Raw genomic sequence first — 25,937 nt, forward strand, 5'->3', positions numbered from 1 at the left:
CAGTTTAGTTTAGTGTGGTTTAGTTTTCACAGCTGAAAGTCTATAAACACTGAAGAGCAAATCCATCGATGCGCATTCAATGTGTGGAAATATGAATGTGTGTAAAAATACATAAAATAAAAATATACATCAAAATAAAAATGCAACATATTTGTAATGCACTTTTGATGTGATGAATCATTATGGACAGACAGACAGTAAAACAGATAGATAGTAAAACAGATAGACAGAAAGACAGGCAGACCGATAGACAGACAGTAAAACAGATGTATAGATAGCAAAAGATAGATAGATAGATAGATAGATAGATAGATAGATAGATAGATAGATAGATAGATAGATAGATAGATAGATAGATAGATAGATAGATAGAAATTAAATTCTCACAAATTTGACGCCACCCAGTGGTCACATTAAGAACTGCATTATCAGATTTACCTCAGTTCAACACTCGCCTGGGCAGCTAGAGTTCAGTCCTGCTCTCACTCTTGATCTGTTCATGTAGAAATCTAGGAGAAGCTGTAAAAATACAAAAAATGGCTCGGTAATAAAATACTTATTGCAAAAATACATCAGTCACAATAACGACGCAGTCTTTTGTTTATAGATAGGCCACCCTACTACATGTAAAAACAAACCCAAGTTATTTCTTGACATTCATTTTATCAAGATTTGCTCTTGTGAACGTTAGTTCTTTCGTGTTTATCCGCTTCCGATACTAACTTAACTACATTAACAGTAAGAGCTAGAGATTGACTGTTTGATTAAATGAATTGGGATTTACCTGAATCTGCACTTCAACTGTTTTCAGCAGCAGCGCCACTTTTAATGGCAAAACTCTTAGATGAACTGTTCCCAGAACTGCAATGTTACTACCTCGAAACTCAGAAAAGTCGTTGCTAAACTATTTAATTGATCATAACTTCGTAAGAGCATTTCTGCTAAACTATTGCGTCAGTATTTAATTTATGAGTTGGAGCAAGAGCGGGAAACACTATGATGTCCTCATCCGTATTTTTGCAGGGGAAAGAAGAAAATATTGCCATTTAAATACTTTTATGTGCTTGGTAGGTATCTTTTGTGGGTTTTGGATATCCCGCCGCTAATTAAAAGTATAAAAAAATTTCGAAATTATTTTATGCAGTGATATGGAAACTACATTGCCGTTAGATATGTTTGTCAACAGAATCAAGCGACTCGATCTGATCAGTAGGTATTAATTACACTGTCCTTACACATGTTTCATTTCGTTTTTATTATGACAAATGTACAAGATAGTAAATCATATTAAAGAAATTACAGTACAGTTAACAAAAACATCAAAAAAAGAGGAACAGACGAACACAAAGGACGCTTCTAAATGCTAAAACCAGACGGTATCTGTCCATCTGCTGTCAAACTACATCAGGCATCTTCAAACACTGGTCTCGGCATTCATAATATCAAATTAAGCGGAGACATTTTTTTCAAAAATGTCAAATACAAATATACACTGTGTCATTATAGGCTGGGCTTCAATTTCAAATTGATGTCTGTACCTTTGATTTTTAAGTTAGACGGCTGAATATTGACGCAATACTGTTGAAGGATCACCTCTGGGGAATTGTTGTGGTTTTGTTCCTAATAATGCTCTTCCTCTCATTTTGAAGAAAAAAAAAATAGGGAAGATTTATTCTGCAAATCTGCAAAAGCAAAGTCAGACTAGAAGATATGTGCATGCCAAGCATAGACATTAATGTACAAGAGATTTTTACACAACTTTTGTCGATCAATTCTGACACCAAAACAATAAAATCTGTCATCGGGCTTTATATCAAATGTATTTCCTTTTGGAGAGCAGATCATTCTTGGAAATGTTTTAGTTATCAGTGGAAATAGGACAGAGAGACGGAAAATTCCTAAAGAAAAAACAAAACCTATGAAAATGAGGCAGACGTGCCCACTTTGGAGTGGTACAAATGTACCTACAAAACAAAATATAAACAACCGCAATCATAAAAAGGACTGCTATGTATAACTTTAAAATGCTTCTAATATGTTACAGCAAAAAAACTACAGATATACACACCAGGATAATGCAAGACTATACCATGTCTGTCAGACGGGCGCATCTTGAAGCTCTCGGAAGGGTCGGAAATTATTCAATATTACCTTTAAAAATAGAGGAAACCAGGAGATGAAGAATTTCTTCCTGCATGTCTTGCAAGAAAAATGTATTGCTTTGCAATTTATGAAAATACATAATCAGCATGTGGAGAAAAACAAAACAATACAATGATTATATTCATATATTTATATAAAGAAAACGAATATAGTACACTGTAACACAGATACGATGGGCAAAAAAACAATCCCTTAGATGGAAAAATCTGAGATGAACAGAGAAACAAACTGCACAACGGCGTGGGAGAGTCCTCAGTTTTATCCTCAAGTGGAAGATTTGGCATTTGACGCATTGAAAAGCTGCCAGCGTAAATAGTGTTTGACTTCACATGGTGCTAGAACTGAATTTTAATATGTTGGCATGAGAAAAATAATAATATTAATAATAATAATTTTCACCGTTAGACAAACTTCCAGGAATCGTTAGCTCTTAACGGTGCGAGCGACCAAAAGCGATAATTTCAGGTACAAATTACAATTCTGTAATAAATAGTGTAACAAAACAAAGCTTATAATGACATCACTTAATAAAAACAATTCCCCACCAAAATGACACTAGAAATTTAACTTCCGCTCGTATGTTGATTATAAAAAAGACGAATGTTTAAAAAAAATGGCCTCGGAGTGGAATCGCACATCACCTCAGGCTCCTCCCCCATTCACACAGACTCCGCCCACTTCCGGGTTTCTCTTTGAAATGTGCGACAGACAGCAGTGAAGATCGAAACACATGACCAATGTCAGATGGCTGAGTGATTAGTGTAAAAAAGAAAGAGGTTTTTGAGGTTTTGCTTCCAGAGAGGGTTTCGTTTGAGAAGAAACATCTCAGGGAAAGGATTGCCGTGTCCTTCTCTTGATACTTTTTGCTCGGTAAAATATTTACAGCTATTATTATTATTATTATTAACGTGTCATGGACAATCTGTTCCACTGGCACTTTTATAACAGGGACTGTTGATGAGATCTGTGGTGAGGGTTTACAAAAAGATGAAGATGAATGCCAGGTTATAACTGTTCGCTGTTGCAGACATAGTCTACGAGGTCTGTGACTCCCAAAAGATCGTCTTCGTCTTCTTCCTGTGCGCCGGCTTCCAGGCCATTGGGTGCTATGGATGGTGTGTTGCCATTTTTAGACGTTGCTCCTGCTGTGGGCCGAGGCGCGCCACCCTCCAGACCCTTTATAGGGCTCTGTCCATTAGTAGAAGGAGGCTCTGCCGTGGTGTCGTTTATTGGACTGGGTCCTTTACTAGCACTCGTCTCCTCTGTGTTTTTCTCCTGCGGGCTTTTCTTCACCTCCTGCTCCTCTTCTTCGCTCTCGCTGGAAGAGTCATCAGAGTCGATTCGGTTTACTCGCTTCCGGATGGGACGCTCCTCTTCCTCGGATTCATCTGAATCATCATCATCGTCATCGTCCTCTGACTCCCGTCGGCGCTTTAGGGATAAACGTCTGCGTCGCTTCCTGGATTCCTCCTCCTCAGACGAGTCGGCTCTGATCTTCTTGGGTTTTCGCTCTTCTTCTTCTGATTCCGCTGACTGGAAACTGGCTGGAGGAGCAAAAGAGAATAAAATCATCAAAATATTATGTTTTAAATCACTCTAAACCAGTGTTTCTCAACCATGTCCCTGGAGGACCACCAGCTCTCCATTATTAATAGTTTTAATAACTCATTTCTAATAACTGATTTATTTTATCTTTGCCATCATGACAGTAAATAATATTTGACTAGATATTTTTCAAGACACTTCTATACAGCTTAAAGTGACATTAAAAGGCTTAACTAGGTTAATTAGGCTGGTTAGGGTAATTAGGCAAGTTATTGTATAACGATGGTTTGTTCTGTAGACTATCGAAATAAAATATAGCTTAAAGGGACTAATAATTTTGACATTAAAATGTTTTTTTTTTTTAATTAAAACTGCTTTTATTCTAGCTGAAATAAAACAAAAAACACTTTCTCTAGAAGAAATAATATTATCAGACATGCTGTGAAAATTTCCTTGCTCAGTTAAACATAATTTGGGAAATATTTAAACAAGAAAAAAAATTCAAAAGGGGGCTAATAATTCTAATTATTCTAATAATAAGACCATTATGTATGAAATTTTAGACTTAAACAGGCTAAATGCTAAGGATTCTTTTAAATATCCCACTTTTCACTTGCCCTATCAAAAATTATTATAATTTAATACGTTTAATAAGACAATAATCCTAATTTTTAAAAAATATTTTTTATTAATTTTCAAATATATCCATTTACAAACTATAACCCTTATCAAGAATATAACAAAACATAGCTGTCAATTACTTCAGTCTACAATAATAATAATAATTTAATAATTAAAAAAATATAGGTGAGGTCAGTATCCTCAGCAGTTAATAAATGGAGAACATTTAAGCAAATGTTACAGTAAGAAAAGTTAATGCTATTTTTAATTAAAAAGTTAAACGCTTTAGTGAGATGGATTGGTGGTGATTGTACTGTATGGGTGTTAATGGCCAGATTGGGTAGATATACATGAACAATGTAAAATTAGGACCTGTTAAAACAGATTTAAGACCTACAACACAACATTTCAGTAGATTTAAGACTTTCTAATTTTGCTTTTGACATTTAAGACTTTAAGACCCTGCGGATACCCTGTAATATAATATAGAAAGGCAGCTGGATTTAAAAACACAGAAAAAACTTTGTTAACATTTTATAATATTATGGAAAATCTGAATCTTCAGCATCATTACTTCAACCTCTGAAGTCAAATCCAATTCTAATAGCATTTAATACTCAAGAAACATCACTGATATGAAGTTTTCAACAGCTGCTTTAGTTTGGGCACCCCTGTTCTAAAGACTTTGGTTAGCCTGTTCAGTTGTGTATGATTAGGACTGGAGCTAAACCAAGGTGGCCCTCCAGGATCAGGATTAAATATGCCTTGTTTTCCCTGCTTTACTACTTTTGTAAAAACAGTAATAAATGTTTATAAATGAATTGATTAAGAAAGTAAAAAAGAGAGAATATATGTACATTATGCATCTTTATTAAAACATTGAATTTAGCTAAAAATAAAAGTAGTAATTCCTAATAAAAAGACAAATATTTCTGAATAGTTCAGTCATCCATGTTCCTAAATAATCGACCTAATCAGCTAGGGCTGCACGATATCGTAAAAATCTGACATCGTGATATTTTGTTTTCCTGCAATATAATGCAGAATGAATATAATTAAACAGGAAATTTGAATATCTCTTTTTGGAAAGATTTAATTAAAACAGATTGACTGAGGTGATCAAGTCTTCTATGCAGTGCATCTACATAAAATTAATTAAAAGAATATATAAATATGACAAAAATAAAAGTGAAATAAACAGTGCTTTATGGTTTTCTGGAGCCTAACAGTATTCATAAACAATAATTGAATAAATCAAAAGTAAAATAACATGGTCCCCATTGTATAAATAATATTGTTTAATCTTTAATAAATAATCTAATCCCGCGATGTGACTATTGTGGATACACATATTGCAATATCGATGCTCAAATAATATATTGTTCAGCCCTATTATAAGCTATTAAAAAAACTGTATTAGTCACACAAACTGTAAGCTAAACTTCCACTGAACTCTTATATTTAACTGAAATGTCAGAGTTATACTGACCTTCGCTGTCAGAGCTGGACAGTCGTCTGCGCTTCTTCTTCTTGTCTTTGTTGGTGCTGGCCTGCGAGCCGTCTGAATCTGAAGTTTCACAGTAATTCACCTCTTGCTTTCGGCTGCGATACGAGCGTCGACAGCGGACGTCCAGATCACTGTCACTGAAGTTACTAGAGCCCTCCGTCACTGCAGAGAAACACACAACAATCAGTCAACACAGTAAATTTAAACAAAAACTAGCAATACATAAATAATACTTATTAGCCAACAAAAAAAGTTACCATTTTAATTAGCCTTAAAATGCAATCAAAAATCAACAACAGCTCTTCTATTAGCTAACTGATGTTAAAAATACTTCCAATGCTGAAGAAATGAATCTGTGCCTCACCCATCTCGTCCTCTTCCTCCTCTTCGTCAGTCTCCAGCTCCTCTTCATCAGAGTATCCTTTGGGTCTGCGTCTTCTGCGCGGAGGTTGTTTTCTCCGGTTTCGATTCCGGCTCGTCCTCTTTCTGTTCGCAGGATTCGCTCGTGGACCTAGAGCGTCACTGTCGAAGTCACTGTCCTCTAAGGACGGCGCGTTGTCTTCACTATCTGCATTTTCAGACGCAACAAACTCCTCCTCAGAACTGCTGACCAATCAGAGCAGAGCAAATGTCATTACACTGATGGATACTGTGCTCCCTATACTGACCAGAGGAGAAGAAACTGTTCAATTAAGTTGTTATTTTTGTTTAATATGCCCACAAAAGTGTGGCTTCATAATATTCTGATTGGACCACTGAAAACACAGGGATGCATTTGAGGAGGATTTCTCTGGACTGAATGTCTCTGGACTGTTGCTGTCTATGAAGGATGAGAAAGATTTTAAGGTCTTAGTGCAGTGGTCTCAAACTCAATTCCTGGAGGGCCGCAGCTCTGCATAGTTTAGCTCCAACCACCTCTAACTCTTACCTCCTTAATAGTCTCTAGTAGTCTTGAACCCCTTGATTAGTTGGATCAGCTGTGTTTGATTAGGGTTGGAGCGAAACTGTGCAGAGCTGCGGCCCTCCATGAATCCAGTTTGAGACCTGTGTCTTACGAGGATTGGAACGACATGAGGCTAAGTAATTAATAACCGAATATACACTTTATACACTTTAAAAGTTAGTTTTGAGATTTTATTTGAGTGTTTTTGGAATTGTTTGAATCTTGGGAATTTTATTATATTATCTTTTGTGCATTTAAATACAAATCATAAAAACATTGTGTGCTTCAGAAAGTCAAATGTTATTGCATCATATTAATTTTATCATTTGAGGCTGGAATAAATTACTTTTTATTATATAATTTAAAGTTTTTATAAATGATTTCTAGTTGTTAAATAATGAAGGATTTTTTTCTAACAACCAACAAAAAGCACGAGCATTATTTAAACATTTATTTTTAAGCATAAAACCTTATCAATTTGTTCATTTATTTTTAAAACGCACACACACAGTGCAAAAGTCTTAAGCCACTAGTATTTTCACCAAAAAAAGGTTTAAAGTTGGTTATTTCTATATTATTCTGTAGCATGTAGTTTGAAATATCAATTTATATTACCAAACATTATTTTTGTCATTAACTGTAATTATACAGTGAGATTTTTGTCAGCACAAGGAGTCTGGCAACAGCCAGTGTTCCACACAGAGATTTGATCTGATCATAATCCAGTCAATCTGGAATGATATGAAGAAATAGAACAAACTAAATCGAGAAGAAATTTGGCAAGATCACAAAAATTCTTCAAGAAACCAATTCATAAACACACACAGGCATACATAGTTCAAGATGTTTGTGTAAACTGAAAGTGTTAAGGAGTAGTGTGAAAAAAGCAATATGTTTTTTATTACTTTTTGTCTCCTTTTCATAAAGAAATTGTATTTGTATTGCTTAAAGCTGACATAATCACTGAGCTTCTTCTGTTGCGTGTGATATGCCTTGCATATTAATGAAGCATTTTTGCAGAAGTAGATGAAGCCGACAGAAATGCAAAGGCCTGAATGTCCAAAATTAACATGAGCTTTGCAGCGAAACTTCCTGTGGTTTAAAATGAACAAATAATATTTGCAGTTGAAAAAGTCTTATTCTTTTAATATTGTGCAGAAAATTCGTAGAAAAAGAGGACGTATGTATGGGTGCGGCCAATGGAGGACTGGAGAATGATTGACAAGTGACGAATTTTACCAAACTCCACCTGTTAATATCAGCTGCCTATAAAAGTTAAAGTCAGGAAATGAAAACTGTTGCGCACCTCCTGAATGTAACTTTTGCATTGCATTGGGGATACCACAATTCTGTGAATCGAATTATTCATTTGTTTCCAATAAATTACAAAGATTTTTGACATTGAAGAAAAACCTTTCCTGATCTTTTTTATTGAACACGCATGGAATTGCTTAGATATCCCAACAGTAGCCTACATGTACGTTATTTCAGCCTAGTAATTCAGTAAAACACTCATAAACATATGTCAACATCTTGCCTTTCTAAATTTTCACAGTGATTAGTTGCCGGCCGGCGTTTTCACTTGACATTAGCATAAAGTCAAGAAATTCTCAACCTTTCTGATGCTCTCGGCTGCTCTTAACACTTTTTCTGTGCTGCTTTCGAGCCCATAATGCACTGCGTGGGGGTTTATGCCCAACTTCCATATGAATGAACTGAAAATTAAAATGTATTTTATGAATTTTTTTCTTGCATTGTTATGTGATGCCATTCTACTTTTTTATTTATTTTATTAAAATGTATGTGTGTGTGTACTTCTAACACATGTGGTTGGTCAAATAAATGTACATTCAAACCAGAGTGTTATTAAATCTAATAGGTAACAATAATAAAATATGATAACCTTGTTTGAAATGGGTTTGTCTAAAAGAAAAATGTGGTTTTGTCTTTACTACTAGGTACTTATAGTATATTGACTGGGTTAAATAGAATTGCGTTACTAAAAAAGACTAAAATATGATTTTCATTGACTAACACTAGACTAAATGGCTTCAGTTTTCGTTGACTAAAGCTAGATGAAAATAGTCATGGATGATTCTGAGTGAAATAAGATATTTAACCTTTCTGACACTCTTGGTTGCTCTCAATGCTTTCTCCGTGTCACTTTCAAGCCCATAATGCACTAGTTTACGCTGAACTTCCATATGAATGAACTGAAAATGTAAAATGAAATACGCCAGTGGAATTGCACCGTTAGCATTACCTGTCACTGAGGCGGAACTCGTCTTCACTTTCCTCCTCATCCACAGTGCTGTCGCTGTCCAGATCATTGAGACGCCGCCGTTTCTTCTTCTGTGCGGCGCTAGTTCTCTGCGGTCGGCCGTTCTCCTTCCCTTCCTCCTGCAGGATGGTGGACATGTCCTTCCCTCTGTGGCCTGTGATGTTCGCCATGTCCTTCCCTCGTCCTGCTCCTGGATAAAAATACACACATCTGATCAGTCATTCAAGCTCAAACATCAACAATACTGCACAGCAAGAAGAGCAAATAAAAGCTCCTTCACCTCCACCTTCTGCCTCTTTGATGTCCTCCTCAATCGCCTCTTCGATCGCTTCATCAAACTCATCAAATCTGTGCAAAAATGAGCAATAAAGTGTGAATAAAGATGGTGTATGAAGAGCAAAAGATCACTGTGTCAGCAAAGGAGATTTATTTACCTGTAGCTTATGTATTTCTTGGCTCTGGTTGATCTCCGTCCCCAGCCTTTGCTCTTCTTAGTCTCCGTTTTATCCTTCACCACAACCTCTTCCTTTTCTTCCTCCACTTCAACCTTCAAAGAAAATGTTGAAAAATACTTTCAAAGACTTTTTAAAGCATCATTCATTTATTTTCCTTCAACTTAGTCCCTTATTAATCAGGGGTCGCCACGGTGGAATGAAGTATTCCAACATATGTTTTACGCAGTGGATGCCCTTCTAGCTGCAACCCAGTACTAGGAAACACCCATACACTCTCACATTCACACACACAATCATACATTATGCCCAAATTAGTTAATCCAATTCACCTATATTGCATGTCTTTGGACTGTGGAGGAAACCGGATGCCAACTGGACCAGCTGCGACTCAAACCAGTGACCTTCTTGGTGTGAGGCAAAAGTGCTAACCACTAAGCCACCATACTGCCCCTTTTTTATTTATTTATTTTTTTTGTATTATTTTAAATTAATAATTTTTAAATGCACATTTTTTGACCCTTTTAAACTGCTTTATTAAAATTAGCTGAATTCAATACTAACAATATTCACATGCACTTTCTGAAATATTGATAAAAAAGTGCATTATTTGTCATCGTTATTATAAATTTAACATTTTTAAATTAAGTATTTCTCAGTTTTTGTTGTTGTTTTTGACAGCAGCCCAGTACAATTGCTGAAATAACCCTATAAACAAATCTCATTTCAAATTTAATTTAAGCACTTTCAAGGACCACTTATTTGTTTTTAAGTACTTTCCAGGCCTTGAATCTATACGTCTATAATTCAAGTAATTTCAAGTACTTTCAAGAACTGTGGGAACCCTGTATAGTAATAATTTCAAAGGTTTATGGTCAGTAAATAAGATGTTTGGATGCATGTAAGGATATTGCTAAAGGTTCTATTGCCAAAGCAAATAAAAAGAGAGACAGAGGGCAACCCTGTTTCGTAGATCAACCTAATAGAAAAAAACTAGAACTATAATAGTTTGTTTGTATAGAGGCTTGTGGATGGGCATATAGTAATTTAATAAATAAAATAAAGTTTGAACCAAATCCAAATTTAGTAAGGGTGGCAAAATAAATCCCACTCAACCCAATCAAAGACTTTTTCTGCATCCATTGAAATAAGTGTTTCAGGTTGAACGGGATCCGGATTCGATGTGTAAATAATTTTAATAATCTTCTGATATTCAAAAAATAAAAGACGATTCTTAATGAATCCTGTTTAGCCTCTGGAGATCAATGTGGGAAGCATTTTCTCAAGGTTAGTGGCTAGAACAGGGGTGTCCAAACTCTGTCCTGGAGGGCCGGTGTCCTGCATAGTTTAGCTCTAACAACTCAATGCAGACTTCCAAACTTTTGAATGTTCATTTTTGAGTAAACAACCCCTTTAAAATCCATTTGATTAATCACTATAGTTTATCCACCCTGTTTATATGATAGTTTAGCTTCACAACTGCATTACTAGAATGCAAAATGTTTACTTACACGTGGTTTACTTCACATGCGAGCATTTTAACATTAAATATCCATAGGGAGGGACTTACAGAGGGCGTGATGATGTTCTCCACACTAATGCCAACATACACTAGTCGCTCTTTCCTACAATGAATAAAAGCAAAACAAAAGAGTCAACATTTCAGGCAGAAAATTTCTCATATACACCATCATTTTCATATTAGAGCAGGATTTCCAGTTTCCAGTGTTGAATCCAACAGCTTTTAGCAATCCAAAACAACTAATTTTGCTGCTTGATACAAGTAACTTTTGATACAAGATGCAGTTTTATTACATTAATTATAAACACTAATTTGTAGCTTTACCATTCACTGTATTTTAATATTTTTCGTGTTGTTTCCCTACAACGACTTACAAACCAGAATCTCGTATATCTACAGAAAGCAGTTAACCTGCATGTTGAAAAATACGGTGGATAGACAGAGCAACTAAAATCCAGATAAAATTATAAAGCACTTCAATGTTGTTATCAGTTCTTTGGATTTGCCATTGATATTAACAAGTACATGTTTTAAATTAAATTCTCATTTAACAGCGTTTCATTTTATAAATGACCAATGACATTTCATTTAAAAGTTTAAATACTGATACTCAATGTAAATGATTCCAAGTTTTTAGACCTTTTACATACAAGCTTATTTCCCCCCCAATGTTTTGCATTTGAAAACATGTAATATTTTATACTGACCTATTGTCATTTTCTCAAAATAAATACTCCAAATGATAATATTCTTAGGTTACACTTTAATTCACGATGTCCTTATGTACTTACTATAGTAATTACAATTAATTATTCATAATTACAAGCAACTAAATCTAAATCTAACCATATTTTGCTATATATATTGGAATATTGCAGTAATTTTATAAGAAGATTTAAATAACTCTAAACAAATTACAAGTATAAATGAGTACAGTAGACAAAGATACAAATGAAACATAATGCTTTATGGTTTTCTGGATATTCTAACAAACAATTTTGAGGTCAAATGTAAAATAATGTAATGTACTCAAATCAACCAAAAATAACACTACATAGTCTTCATTGTAATAAAATATACAATTTATCTTTGATGTTACAAAATTTATAATTTCTTGTGCCAACTACGCCATAACTAGGCCAACATAGAATCTGCGCGCGCAGAAATCCGCAGATTTTTAATCAATCATTTAGTCTATTTATTTACTTGTGTAAACGTGTGTAAATTTATATTTATTCATTTTTACATAATTTCAGTAATATTATTGACAAACATGAAAATGTTCATTGTATTTATTTACAATACAGTTTGTAAAGTAATATTTTCTGTCCTTTAGTAGATATAATATTTGAGAGACTTGTTTTGTTTACCAATTAAGTGGATCTAATTGGATTTGCATTGTAAACATTAAATAAAAGATAAAAATGTATTATTTTTTATATCATTTAATAAATTTTTAGCTCTTTTACTCCCAAAATCATTCTGCATAAATCCGTTTTTTACAAAATTCTGAGCAGAAATAGCAAAAAATGTCCACAGATTCTGTTTAACCTTAATTATAACCCAACATATAATAAAACAATAACCACAACTCAACATTGCAGATTCAGTGACGTGACTATCGCATATTAGCACGTTGCGATATCGATGCTGAAATTATTTACTGTGCAGTAGTTACACTTTAATCAAGGCACCTTAAAATAAAGTGTAACTAAATCCTATTTGACATTTTGAAGACATGCTAAGCAGTAGTTCAGCAATTTGATATAAAAACAAATTAATATTTTACTTCAAACTAAATAATGACTTTGAAGTACTCTTAAATTTCTTTCTACACACTAGAAAGCAGTTGACTGAATAAACACAGGATGAACTTTTCTGCGACTGCCATCTGAATAACTTGATCAGTTTTAAACATGTTTATTCACCTCCGCTCTGCGCGTTCTTTCTTTTTGAGGGCGGCATCCAAATTCAGCAGCTGCTCTTCCAGTCTGTCGCAAAGTAGCTTCTGAAAGCCAAATATACAGCATCAGCATAGTCAGGATTGTTGATTTGTGAATTCTGATTAGGTTTACATGGACACCAATACTCTGATTTTAATACGATTAAGACAATACTCTGATTAAGAGTCTACCATGTAAACAGCAACTAAAGTCAGAATCGAACTGAACAGAAATCAAATTAAGACATGTGGAGTATTCCTATTTTAGTCGCATTATTGAAGTGCAGTGAAGACAATTTATTAGATGACTGATGTCCATGAAAATGTAGTCCTGGACTCACGTGCTGGCAGGGAGGACAGAACCACTCTCCGTCTGGAATGATCATGAGCGGAGGACGCAGGCAGGCAGTGTGGTAGCCGCTGTCACAGGAATCACACAGCAGGATCTGGGGAAGAGAAATATGACAGGATAAATACCTGATGTCTATAATGAGCAAAATGCAGAATCACAGTTTACTGCATGAAGCTGAATGTCACATCATTTGCCAAATTATAGATGAAACTAAAGGTCCTTGCACATGGAGTCTAAAGGTCAAAATGAAAATTTAAGATGCAAATTCTGCCATTGTTTACTCATCCTCTACTTTTTCAAAACCTGTTTGAGTTTCTTTCTTCAGTTGAACTCAAAGGAAGATATTCTGAAGAATGTTGGGGGGAAAAAACAATTTTTGACTTCCACAGAATTTCTTTTCATAGTCTTTTTCCCAACATTCTTCAAAATATCTTGTTTTGTGTTCAACGAAAACCCATTAAACTTTGTAACCACTTTAGTGCAAGTAAATAGAGAGGAAATGTTCATTTTTGGGTTATCACAAAAAATGCAACCTCACATTTACACACCATCTCTGAAACCTTTTTCTGTTACAAAAATATTTGGATCGGGTGAAATTTTCTGCATTTTTTCAGATCCGTAGCAAGATTTTTGACATATCAGAGTGACCGTACAAGCATACATGACAATCCCAAACAACGTCTAATATGATCCATTTCGTAGCACAAAGAACTTCATGAAAAACAAAATACACAATACAAATAGACAGAATATAAATATTAATTTTGAAAGATAATAGCTGTAGCCCAGAGGTGTCAAACTCAGTTCATGGAGGGCCGCAGCTCAGCACAGTTTAGTTCCAAATCTAATTAAACACACCTGATTGTACTAATTGAGTCCTTCAGGCTTATTTGAAACCTACAGGCAAGTGTGTTTAAGCAGGGTTGGAACTAAACTGTGTAGATCTGCGGCCCTTCAGAAACTGAGTTTGACACCCCTGCTGTAGTCTATTAAAGATATACTGCAATTCTCTCTTCATGATAAATTGGTAGTCTTGTATTTAAAATTTAGGCTACCTCCACAGGAAACCAGAGCTTTCACTCTCCTATTTTGTATTTCCACATTAATGCTACGGTCACACTAGAGTTTGAGTTTGACTGCGGCTTTAGCCATTAAAAAAACAGTGTAGTATTCATGGCAGACCGTGTGGTGCAGTAATGCTCCCACAGAGATATAAAAATTAAGAATAAAAAAAAATGGGAAAAGTAGACTTAGTATGTGCATTTACATTGCACGCTGCTTACAAACAGCAGAGTCTGCTCACACAAAAATACAGAAAATATATTTTCAGATTTATCCACTCTGGGACCAAGAAAAAAACAGAAAAGGTGCATCTAATCAAATTGCAATATTGTAAATATTTAACTACAAATGCTATGTCTAAAACAGTGTTTCTCAACCACGTTCCTGGAGGACCACCAGCACTTGAATCACATCTGAATCAGGTGTGTTTGGTTAAGGAGACAGGAAAAATGTGCAGAGCTGGTGGTCCTCCAGGAACATGGTTGAGAAACGTGGTTGATGAATTTGAAAATGGCTTTTCAAACTATCGTTTTCAATTCTTTCCATCGTCCACACTGAAACAACTGAAAACGCTTTCGATCAGTACTGCAAGAGATGCTTTTACTCACATCATATCTGCCTGTGGTCTGCTTCTGCTGCTGAACAACAGCTCCCAGTAAACATTATATGTTCTTTAAAAAAAGAGGTAATATGGAGCATGCACAAACTGAATGAAGCTAAATTGGTCACATGACTACATATGACTTAAATGCGTAATCGTTTTAGAAAGCCTTTGTTTCCACAGTCCACACTGCAACACGAAAACAGCATTTTCAAATGTATCCCCTTTGGTTTTCTTTTTCTAAAAATGCCAGCTCTGTGTGGACAGAAGGCCGCAACAGAGAAATATTTGTGTTTTTAAATAAAAATGCATGGACCCTTTTCACAAGACGAGTTTTTAATCATCAGCATCTTAGATCATTGAAAGTTTTTAATATATATATATATATATATATATATATATATATATATATATATATATATATATATATATATATATATATATATATATATATATATTTTTTAACTTATGAATATTTATATTTATGCATGTGTTATATCATATTTACATCAAAAAAAAAAAAAAAACTAACTACAATTACGAGGTGTTTCTAATGCGGTGTCTGTTGACAGGACAGAGAATTTGACTTTGTTCTTTTTTTCTGGCTGCCATTATCAGTCTCACAACTTTCTTTTACTATTTCAGCAAATGGAATTGTAAAAAAAAAAAACTCTCCCATTCACTGCGCTCTAAGTTTACCTAGCGATGACGACTTCTGCTACTGAGAAACCCAGAAAAGTGAAACGGGTCCATTAGTGTGGACATGGCCAAAAAGACTATTTAAGTTCTGCATGATTGTGTAAATGAATGAGACTGTTGAAAAAGTCTTTAGTTAGCACATTTAACTGCTTGTTGAATTAGTTTTTATGAAGAGTGTCGCACCAGTTCAGGATGGTTGGGAAGGCCACAGTGTTTGCAGGGGTCGTCATTGGGTGTATCGTCTTCTGATGAAGAGGTGGAGGAGTCAGAGCTGCGCCGCTCACGGTTTCGGTTTCTCCGTCTCTTCTTGCTCTTCTCCACCTTGTAGTCTTCATCGCTGTCATCCTCCTCTGTCTCCTCTTCCTCACTTTCGCTCTCCTCTTCATCTTCCTCATCCTCTGAAGATTTCTTTTTACGCCTCATGCGAGACCACGGTTGTCGTTTTCGACGTCTCCCCACCTGCTGAACGAAGAATTACGTTTATTTCCAATTAAATTACTTTGAACTGTATGCTCATTGATAGAAAATATTTAACACAAAAACAAAAAAACTTCATGGGAATTTAAGACTTTAAGGCCTAAAATTTTGTTTTTGGAATTTAACTTGACTTTAAGACCCTGCAGACACATACCTTTGGTTTTGTCTGCCCATCTGGCTCTGCTTTCCTCGGTTTCCTCTGTACAGGCTCCTCCTCCTCTTCTTCTTCTTCCTCCTTCTCCTTCTCCGGTGTGGCCTGTTTCCGCTCCGCCTTCTTATCCTGGATCTCTACGGCTTTAGCAGTGGGTCTGCAGATTCTGGGAGACCTTCTCAAACACCGTCCATCCGTCGTCTCAGACTCCGAATCTCCCTTCAGCTCTTCTCTCTGAATCTCTGCCTTCCTTCTGTGAGCTGGTTTCTTCATCTTCAGAGGAACTCTTCCCTGTCGCTTTCCATCATCTTCTTCCTCTTCTACAGTTTTATCCTTATCCTGACTCTCGTGAGATTTCTTTGAAGGCCGTCCTGGTTTTTTAATGCTTTTACTCTTTTCTTGAACAACAACGGAAGCCTTGCTTTTTTCAGAAGTCGCGTCTCGCTCTGATTGTTTGCTGGTGCTTTTATCCACAGGAACATTGGCTTCCTTCACACTTTCTTTTGTTGTCTCCTCAGCAGTTTTAGGGATCTCCGAATCAGTTTCCATTTGATTCCCGTCCCTTGAACCTGGTTGTTTTTCATGTTCTCGGTCTGATTCGTTGGGTTTTTCTGAAGCTTTATCTTCATGTGATGTTTTCACAGTTTCATTATTTTTATCTTTGTCTTCTGCTGTTTCCGATTTGTTACTTTTAGCCGTTTCAGCTGCATCACATTTGTCCTCAGCATCTACTTTCTTTGTTGTTTCTGACTTTTTGGAATCAGAAACAGAGGATTTTTTAATATCCATTTTTGATTTGGAGGAGCCAGACTTCTCTTGTTTTTTGTCTTGAGGGCTATCCATATCTTCACAGGGTTTAGAACCAATGGACTCGGTTTCTCCGCTGGTTAAGAGTTTGTCTCCTTCTGAGATGCATGGTTTTTCAGCTGACTCTTTTTCTGTGTTGCTGTCATGAAGTTTATTTTCTTCAGCATTCTCTGGCTTTTTTGTGTCAGAATGAGGTTTGATTATTTCCCGGGACTCTTTTGATTTTGATGACTGGAATGATTCAGTTTCCATTGGCTGTTCTTGGTCTTTAGATTTCTGACTTGGAATAACTTTCTGCGACTCTTTTTCTGGGAGAACTTTCTGCGACTCTTTTTTTGTTGGTTCTTGATTTGGGAGATCTTTCATCGAATCTTCTTTCACTGTCGGCTCTTTTGCAGGCTGATCTTTCAACGCCTCTTCGCTTGCAAGATCTTTTGATGATTCTTTGTTTGATGGATCATTTGTTGCACCCTCTTTGAGAGATTTTGCTGACTTTTCATTTGAGGTATCTTGCAATGATTCTTTTTTTGAAAGAGCTTTAGTTTTATCATCTTTTGATTTTGCTGATTCTTTGCTTGGGGCATCTTTCAATGATTCTTCTTTTGAGTCTTTGCTTTTCTTCAATGATTCTTCTTTTGATTCTTTGCTGAGGGCGTCTTTCAATGATTCTCCTTTAGATTCTTTGCTTGGGGCATCTTTCAATGATTCTCCCTTTGATTCTTTGCTTGGGGCATATTTTAATGATTCTTCTTTTGACTCTTTGCTTTCCTTCAATGATTCTCCCTTTGATTCTTTGCTTGGGGCATCTTTCAATGAATCTTTTTTTGACTCTTTGCTTTCCTTCAATGATTCTCCTTTTGATTCTTTGCTTGGGGCATCTTTCAATGAATCTTTTTTTGATTCTTTGCTTTCTTTCAATGATTCTCCTTTTGATTCTTTGTTTGGGGCATCTTTCAATGATTCTTCTTTTGATTCTTTGCTTGGGGCATCTTTTAATGAATCTTTTTTTGACTCTTTGCTTTCCTTCAATGATTCTCCTTTTGATTCTTTGCTTGGGGCATCTTTCAATGAATCTTTTTTTGACTCTTTGCTTTCTTTCAATGATTCTTCTTTTGACTCTCTGTTTGGAATATCTTTAATCGATTTCTCTTTTGGCAGATCTTTTGCTGACTCTTCAGGTGGTGTTTTATTTTCTTCAATAGTTACTTCTTCCGGACCAGGTGTCTTTTCTGACCGTTTACTTACGGTTGAAGGTTTTTCTTCCGCAGGAGTTGTTTTGTGCTGTTTAGCTGAAGCTTTCTTGTTCTCCTCATGCTTCTCTACTTCCATCTTCTCTTCAGAGGGCAATCTGGTTTCATTTGTGTCCATCGTTTCATCCGCCTGGGCGTCTTTTGCTCTTTCATTGGATTCAAAGCGAGAGAGACCTTCTGAATCGGTTGCTTCTTTTTGAAGGTGTGGTACATGGCCATTGATCTTTTCAGCACTCGACCTGCTATCATCGAAACACGTCCTTGATTCTTTTATCGGAGCATTTCGAAGTCCTGTGCTGTTGCTGTCAAAGTCTTCACTTAGCTTCATCTCTCGCTTTTTCAGGGGGATTTTAGCTTGATGGTCATTTTTCAGTGCTCTTTGGGTCTCTTCTAGCGTTTTTCTCTTTACCTCCTCTGTCTGTTCTGCTTTCTTTGAAGGTGCTGAAAAGACTTTCTCATCGGCCTGTGGCTCTTCTTTGATTGATCCAGCAATAACGCCAGAGCCGTTTGCGGTCTCTGAATGTTTCTTCAGCTCCTCTTTCACCTTTAAACCCTTTTCGGACAAAGCATCTGTGGCATCTGCATCTTCTTCCTTTTTATTTTCTTTCTCTAATATGTTTTCCTTATTTTCAGATTTGGACAAATCATCTTGTGACTTCTCCACTAAATCCAAAGCCACAAAGACAAGAAAGATGATCTATTAAACACTCAAACTGTGTTTTGCTCAATAACTGGATACTTTTTAAATTGGACATACCTTCAGCTCCCTCTTTCTTTTTGTTCTCCTCATTATCTGGATTTGGACTGTTACTAGACGAGCCCTCCTCCTGTTCCTTTTTTACCAGGAGCGCTGGATCGATCTGAGTCTTCAAGAGTCCAAGAATCTGAGCCAGGTCATCTCTATTTCTGCAATGGTAAATTACAGATTTTTTCCACAATGAATACATTCCCTCAATGTAAGCATAAAAACATCTATTATGAGTTTAAACTGACAAGACTTTATAGTCTGTATGAAATCAAAATGTGCAATGTTTATTTTCCTAGCGCACATTGTTAAATCAATTAATCTGTGCAAGTTAATGCACTGAAATAAAAGTCTGAACATTTTTTTTCTGCATTTGTAGTGGGGGTCCTTCTCTGTAGAGGCCAGTTTGACGGTTTCAGTCACAATATTCTTAACCACACCCCTCTAGCGTCAGTTTGCTACAAGGGAATGATGCGCAAAAAGAAAGCCCCGCCCCTACTTTATATTCGGTTTCAGTTGGAAATACATACTAATATAAAATTGGAATTTATAAACAACAGCAGAAGTTTTTAAAAGCACATTATAGCAAAATAATTTGATTGTTTCATATACCCACAACGACAACAACAATTTAATGATTATAAATATTTGCTAGATGGCACTGTTCCTGTCAAACTATGTTTGTTTCGTTATACATAAATAAATATAAGTTTCCTTTTAGAAAAACATCTCTTGTTTGTCGTTATGTTTGATGATTTGGTTCACCTGATTTATGTTTCGCACTTCCAAGATTTCATTAAGGACGCATAGCATGCATCGATGCATCCTGATTTTCATAGTGCATTGTAGTAATGCGCGGATGGTGGTTATATCCGCAGGTGCTGCGGATAATCCACGGGTCGGCTAATAAAAAATCATTTATGATTAATTGTGGGTGGGTCATGGGTGGATGAGTTTAATTATTATTGATTTTTGCTTTGTATTTTTAACACATTCTGTAAAATACGAATGTGTTATTAATACATTTTTAATCAGGCAAATGGGCCCTAATTTGCAGGCAAATTTTTTTTTTTAAATGCACGCATGGTGGAGGTCCATTTGATAAAACAAAAATGCAGGTGAACGAGAACTGAGAGAAACTTAAAATAGGAGAATTAAAAACAAAACAAAAGAAAGGAAAGAAAAGTGCTAAGTGGAAATGTTTTATAAAAGTGGTTAACGAGGATGAATAGAGTGCTGGGTATGTATTAAAGAGCTGTGAATGGCTTTATGTATATGAAAGTCACAAAACTGGAACCTATAAAATATAAAACATCATGTGTGTGCTAAATCGAAGGGTCGGTCAAGTCAAAGTCAGACAAGTACTTTAAGTTCTTACATTCGTCTGGAGAGCAAAAAATGCCACTGGAACTTAAGTCATGTCTCGTGGATGAATGTATGGGCCTGTACTGACTTGATATACGCCCCTTCCATGTTCTCTCTGGCAAGGGATGCGCAGATTAACTCACTGAATCTGCTGTTAATAACGAACGATCCGCGCTGCACAAGAACGACCTGACAACTGCACAAGGGGGCAAATAGTGATGCACCTTCACTAACTTCCAATCAAGGCACAAGCTCTAGACAATACACCATCTTTTAGAGAGGGGGTGGGAGTAGTAGCTCATTTGCATTTAAAGACACGCATGAAAACCGCATCTTTTTTTCTTCAATCCAAAGTAAACATTTAATGCAGAACATTTATTATATAATAGGGTTGTCAGGATACTGGAATTCGGTACAAATTGATAATGACATTAAGAACGTCCATTACCCGCTACATTTAAGTGCTGTTGAGTGCGTTTTTAAACAGCGCTGATTTGCCATTTTGTTCACATGCTCAACAGAAATGACTGTGATTGACCGTGAAGGTCATCAGTTCACCGAACTCATTGCTGTTTACTGAGTGTTAACACAGATACAGGGACACAGGAGCGATTTAAAGTCACGGAGATCAGCTGGTCTGTTTATGAGCTGACATACGAGCGATCCTCTGATGAACAATTCAATTCAATTCACCTTCATATGTAAAGCGCTTTTACAATGTAGATTGTGTCAAAGCAGCTTCACATAAAATGCCATAGTAAATTGGAAGAGTGTAGTTCAGTTTGCATTGTTTAAGTTCAGTCAGTAGTGATTTTTAAACCACACTGAAGAGTCCAAACACTGAAGAGCAAATCCAACGATGCATAGTTCTACCGATCCCAAACCAAGCAATAGCGGGTTTAAAATGCTCCATTGTCCCTGTATCTGTGGTTACACTAAGTAAACAGCGGTGAGTTCGGTGAACTACTGACCTTCACGGCCTATCACAGTCATTTCTGTTGAGCTCGTGAACATGATGGCAAATCAGCGCTGTATAAGAATGCGCTCAACAGCACTCAAACGTTGGTGGAAAATGGCCATTGTTAAAATTTCAGTATTGATTGGTACCGAATTCCAGTATTATGACAACCCTATTGTATTGACCTCAATCTTCAATGCGGAAGTGCGCTCATTTTTGCGATTGTTTTAGAACTTGAGATTCAGCTGCCTATGGGTGAAATGACTAGGAATAATAAACGCCAGAAACTACTTGTTCTACAAACAAGTGTGTTCATGACTATACAGACAAGGCAGAATAATATATTAAGACAATGTCAACTTGCAACATCGAGCTGCCGGACCAGCTGTTTTTAATGTCTAAAAATGAAAGTATACAAGACTGAAAGTCTCAATCCAAAAAGATTCAAATGGCTGCTCCCGCTCATACACAAAGAATAAAGTCGTTAACAAGTAATTTTACAGCCTCATTCTGAGAAACTTGTAATATATCTTATATTTAAATAAAGGCATATTAGGAAAACAAAAATTAAATGCAGAATGCCTACCTTACTATACATTTCCAGGACGACCCATCCAAATCATCCTGTTCTTCCACATAGATCCTCACATTATGGTCTTGGTCCAGCTGGAACCAGTACATGAGTCCGTCTTTGTCTCGGCCAATGGGCTGAAGTCGCATTTTATCCGGGTCTTCTTCATTGATAGCATTTTTAAACTTGACATTGTCATCAAACTGGCATTCACACAAATACTGTTAGAGAAACACAAGATAAATTGGGTTAATAAAAATCAAAAACAATCTTTATAGATGAATTTTGGGTTCCAGTGTTACTCATTCCAGGGGTTTTCTCATCTTACCTTCAATATTCCTGTCTTACACTCCACTGTCAACTCTTGATAACCTTTTTTTTCCAACTCCCATGCCCATGTTGTGTTAAACTCCTGACAGATCTACAATAAAACCATAGGAATTACATCTATGCATATGTTCATTTAGCACCAAAATAATTCATGATAACAGCTATACGGAACTGTGTGTGAAAAGCAACAAAATAAGTTATCTAACGCCTAAGTTTAATGTTAATACTGATTGACATACCTTTATGAGATATTTCTCCCATCTCTCTGCAGACACAGATTTGCCAATTTTCCTTAATAATTTCACGTGAAGGTCCACAAGAAGTTTGGGTACTAGAAAAAGTATTTATAAAATGAAGCATTAATATAATTTGCACAGCCATGTTCTGCTAATCCATTTCTAAGGCAGTGGTTCTCAAACTATTGTCTATGAATGCACAAAAAACTGCAGATCTGAAAAATAGAGCTAAATTTAAAATAAACACTGTGTATCGTTAACTGTCTGATTAAATAAAACAAGGAATTAACTGGCTATAGTTAAGTTTACACAGTAACTGTCAATACTACATTACTGTTCTCCTTCTTAATTAGCAACCAGGTCATTTATTTTCATTAGTGAAATAAAATATAATCAATTAAAGTGATGGTAGGAGTTGAAAACCACTATTTTACAATCACACAATAATAGGTTTGTAAATTCTGGTGTTTATCCATTATTGCAAGTACATAAATATAAGCCTCTAATATAGTGCTGGCCAATAAGCGATATAATATCCAATCGCAATAAAATTTGTGTCAATAACAATGATAAGCTCTGTACTTTTTACTGTATATTGATCTGAGAGCCAATCACACAGCAGAAATGTGCAACAATGAGAATCAAAAAGTATGTTGATGTTAAGAGATGTACCGAGTTTTAAGCCACCAAATATGTATCGGCCGAAAATATGTTATGCCATTTAATGGACCCTCTAATTTTTGTGACTTCAGTCATTGTTGGGATATTCTTTTAAATCTGGAAGTATTAACAAGTTATATTGAAAAATATTCAACATTATTGTTCAGTATGGAAATAAATTATCGAGATTGCATTATTGCCATATCGCCCAGGTCTACTCTAAAAGTAAATTATATCACAAAAGTATCTGTCAAATTTCGTAACAGATACAGTTATTGTTACATACCTGGAGTAATGTAAAGGGATCGTTCACAAAAAAGTGAATATTTAACTTTAAATACTTTTTTAACCACCATACAATGTAACCTATAGGCTATAGCTGTCGTTGTATGGAAAATCTGTAATATTTACTACAGTTTTAGTCTAGAAAAACAACTGTGGCAATTTTGTGGCTACAATTGTACATATTTTGTTAACATTAACAAACTGTCAATTAAGATGACACATAGACTGCAAAAACGATAAACGAAAGAATTAAAATGGTTTATTGCTGACTTTCACTATAGTTTGACAATTAAAATAACACAATATTTTCATTTCTCCGTCCCAGCAGCGGGAGCAGGAAGTTTTTACATTCTGCGCATGCGCGGTGCTCATCGCACTAATGCATGCCAAATTATTATTGAACTATGAATAAACACGAATATTCCACTCCTCGCAGCATTCGTGCCACTAAATCGAAACACAAATTGTTTTAATAAACCAAAACATCGCATGAAAATCCAAATAAACTAGCCATGCATTTCCAGTAGCTGTGATGAGCAAATAAAGCAGAATAACGACTTCTGTTCCGCAAAACGCGGAGATTAACGGCAGAAACGGCGCATTAGAGAGGCAAACGGCGATAGAATCACCGCCACCCGATGCTGGAGAACCGAGCGGGCCGTTTATTCGTTTGTAAAGCAGCCGAGGAGCAACAATGGAGGAGCGGCTCACCCGCGCTGCTGTCCTGCAGGCTGCGCTCCAGCTCTGGGAACGACACCTCCGGCAGGTCCAGCAGAGCTCCGTACCGCTCAAGAAACGAGCAGATCACGGCGAAGCTGGGGCACAATCCCGGGGAAGAACCGTCCGCTTCCTCCGAGGCAGACATTATTCCGAACCGAGCCGCTGGAGGACCACAACCTTCCCACAATGCACCGCGACTATGGCAGACACATGGCCCACAAGCCCTTGCGCCGGGGATTGAACTGATGTAAACAAACCAGCGGCAGCAGCAGAGAGGCAGAAAGCGGGAGGAATAGAGAGGGAAAGAGACAAAGGCGCATAAACCATATTAGAAGTTTGATTAAAAGAAATACCCTATAAACCTCTCCACAGATTTTGTCCAGCAAAACATTATTTACAAGAAGTTTAAAGTGGGATTGATGTAAATTGTATTTTCTGCTATGAATAGGAGGAGACGGCGGCGACATGGTGGCTCAGTGGTGTCGCACTGTCGCCTCACACCAAGAAGGTCGCTGGTTCGAGTCCCGGCTAGGGTCGTTTTGCATTTCTTCGTGGGCATGTTCTCCCGGCTGTAGTGTATGTGTGTGAATGAGTGTGTATGGATGTTTCCCAGTACTGGGTTGCATCTGGAAGGGCATCTATATGCTGGATAAGTTGGCGGTTCATTCTGTTGTGGCGACCCTTGATGAATAAAGGGACTAAGCAGAAGGAGTGATAGAGGAGACAGCTTTACAGTTATTTTGGCATTGTACATACTCGGTCAACTTATGGAGTGAGGCAAAAAACATTATTAATAACATGTTTTATTGTTTAAAATCTCTTTCATTGTTATGTGAAAGTGGTCTTTTTGGCTTTACTGTCTATCTTAATTAATTTATCTTAATTTACTTAATATTATATTGTAACTAAATTTTACTTTCGAAAATATAAATTTACTAATAAGAAACCTCATTTTGCAGGGTTCATACGGTCATGGAAAACCTGAAAAAGTCATGGAATTTTGACATGGTATTTTCCAGGCCAGGAAAAGTTTTGCTTTGGATAAAAGCGTCTGCTAAATGACTAAATGTAAATGTAAACAGAAAAACCCACAAAGTTTTGGAAAAGTCGTGGAAATTAGTTTAAATTACTGCACGATATTGGAAAAAATCTGACATTACAATATTTAATTTTTCTGTGATATATATTGCGATGTGAATACAATTTCACCAGATGATTTAACAGGTTTATTTGGGTTGATTGTGGGGGTTTTGTAGAGGACTGACTCTACAAATAATCTATATTATTTAATCTTTATTAAAGTTACAAAAATTTTCTTGTGTCCGAATGTTTTAAAATTTGAAATATTGAAATGTTCACACAGTCACAGGCCTTAAAGGGACAGTTTATTCAAAGATTAAAATGTACTCACTATTTACTCAAACTCCACTTGTTTCAATACTATAGGAGTTATTAAATTATATTCTTTTTGTGTTCATTAAAAAAAGTAAACTCATAAATGTTTGAAACAAGTGAAGGGTGTAATGAAAATGGTAATTTTTGGGTGAACTATCTCTAAAAATGCATTCAGATGATAAACCTTTACTCCATTATGCATATACTCCATTAACTCTATATTAAACTATAATCCCAATATTGCATATCCTGCGATGTGACTATTGCGAATGCACACATTCTGATATCGATGCTGAA

General features: G+C 36.1%; 1 protein-coding gene across 4 annotated transcripts; it reads right to left on the reverse strand.

Annotated features, from left to right (window-relative positions):
- Positions 1–1,240: 1,240 nt before the first annotated feature.
- On the reverse strand, positions 1,241–24,447 carry rsf1b.1 (remodeling and spacing factor 1b, tandem duplicate 1). 4 transcript variants are annotated; one of them, XM_056467159.1, is made up of 16 exons: positions 24,237–24,447; positions 22,584–22,675; positions 22,343–22,435; positions 22,030–22,235; positions 19,133–19,281; positions 16,322–19,038; positions 15,874–16,149; positions 13,318–13,422; positions 12,963–13,042; positions 11,083–11,137; positions 9,495–9,607; positions 9,341–9,408; positions 9,043–9,250; positions 6,201–6,439; positions 5,819–5,998; positions 1,241–3,707 (listed from the first exon to the last, which is right to left on the reverse strand). In XM_056467159.1, exons 1-16 carry the CDS (start codon positions 24,388–24,390, stop codon positions 3,169–3,171), a joined length of 5,274 nt encoding a protein of 1,757 aa, XP_056323134.1. In that variant the 5' UTR covers positions 24,391–24,447; the 3' UTR covers positions 1,241–3,168. The 4 variants fall into 4 exon arrangements, with proteins under 4 accessions (XP_056323134.1, XP_056323132.1, XP_056323133.1 ...); XM_056467157.1 differs by having other exon boundaries at positions 6,201–6,442; XM_056467158.1 differs by having other exon boundaries at positions 15,874–16,152.
- Positions 24,448–25,937: the final 1,490 nt, after the last annotated feature.

This window comes from Danio aesculapii, chromosome 10 (assembly GCF_903798145.1).
Source record: "Danio aesculapii chromosome 10, fDanAes4.1, whole genome shotgun sequence".
Classification (NCBI taxonomy): domain Eukaryota; kingdom Metazoa; phylum Chordata; class Actinopteri; order Cypriniformes; family Danionidae; genus Danio; species Danio aesculapii.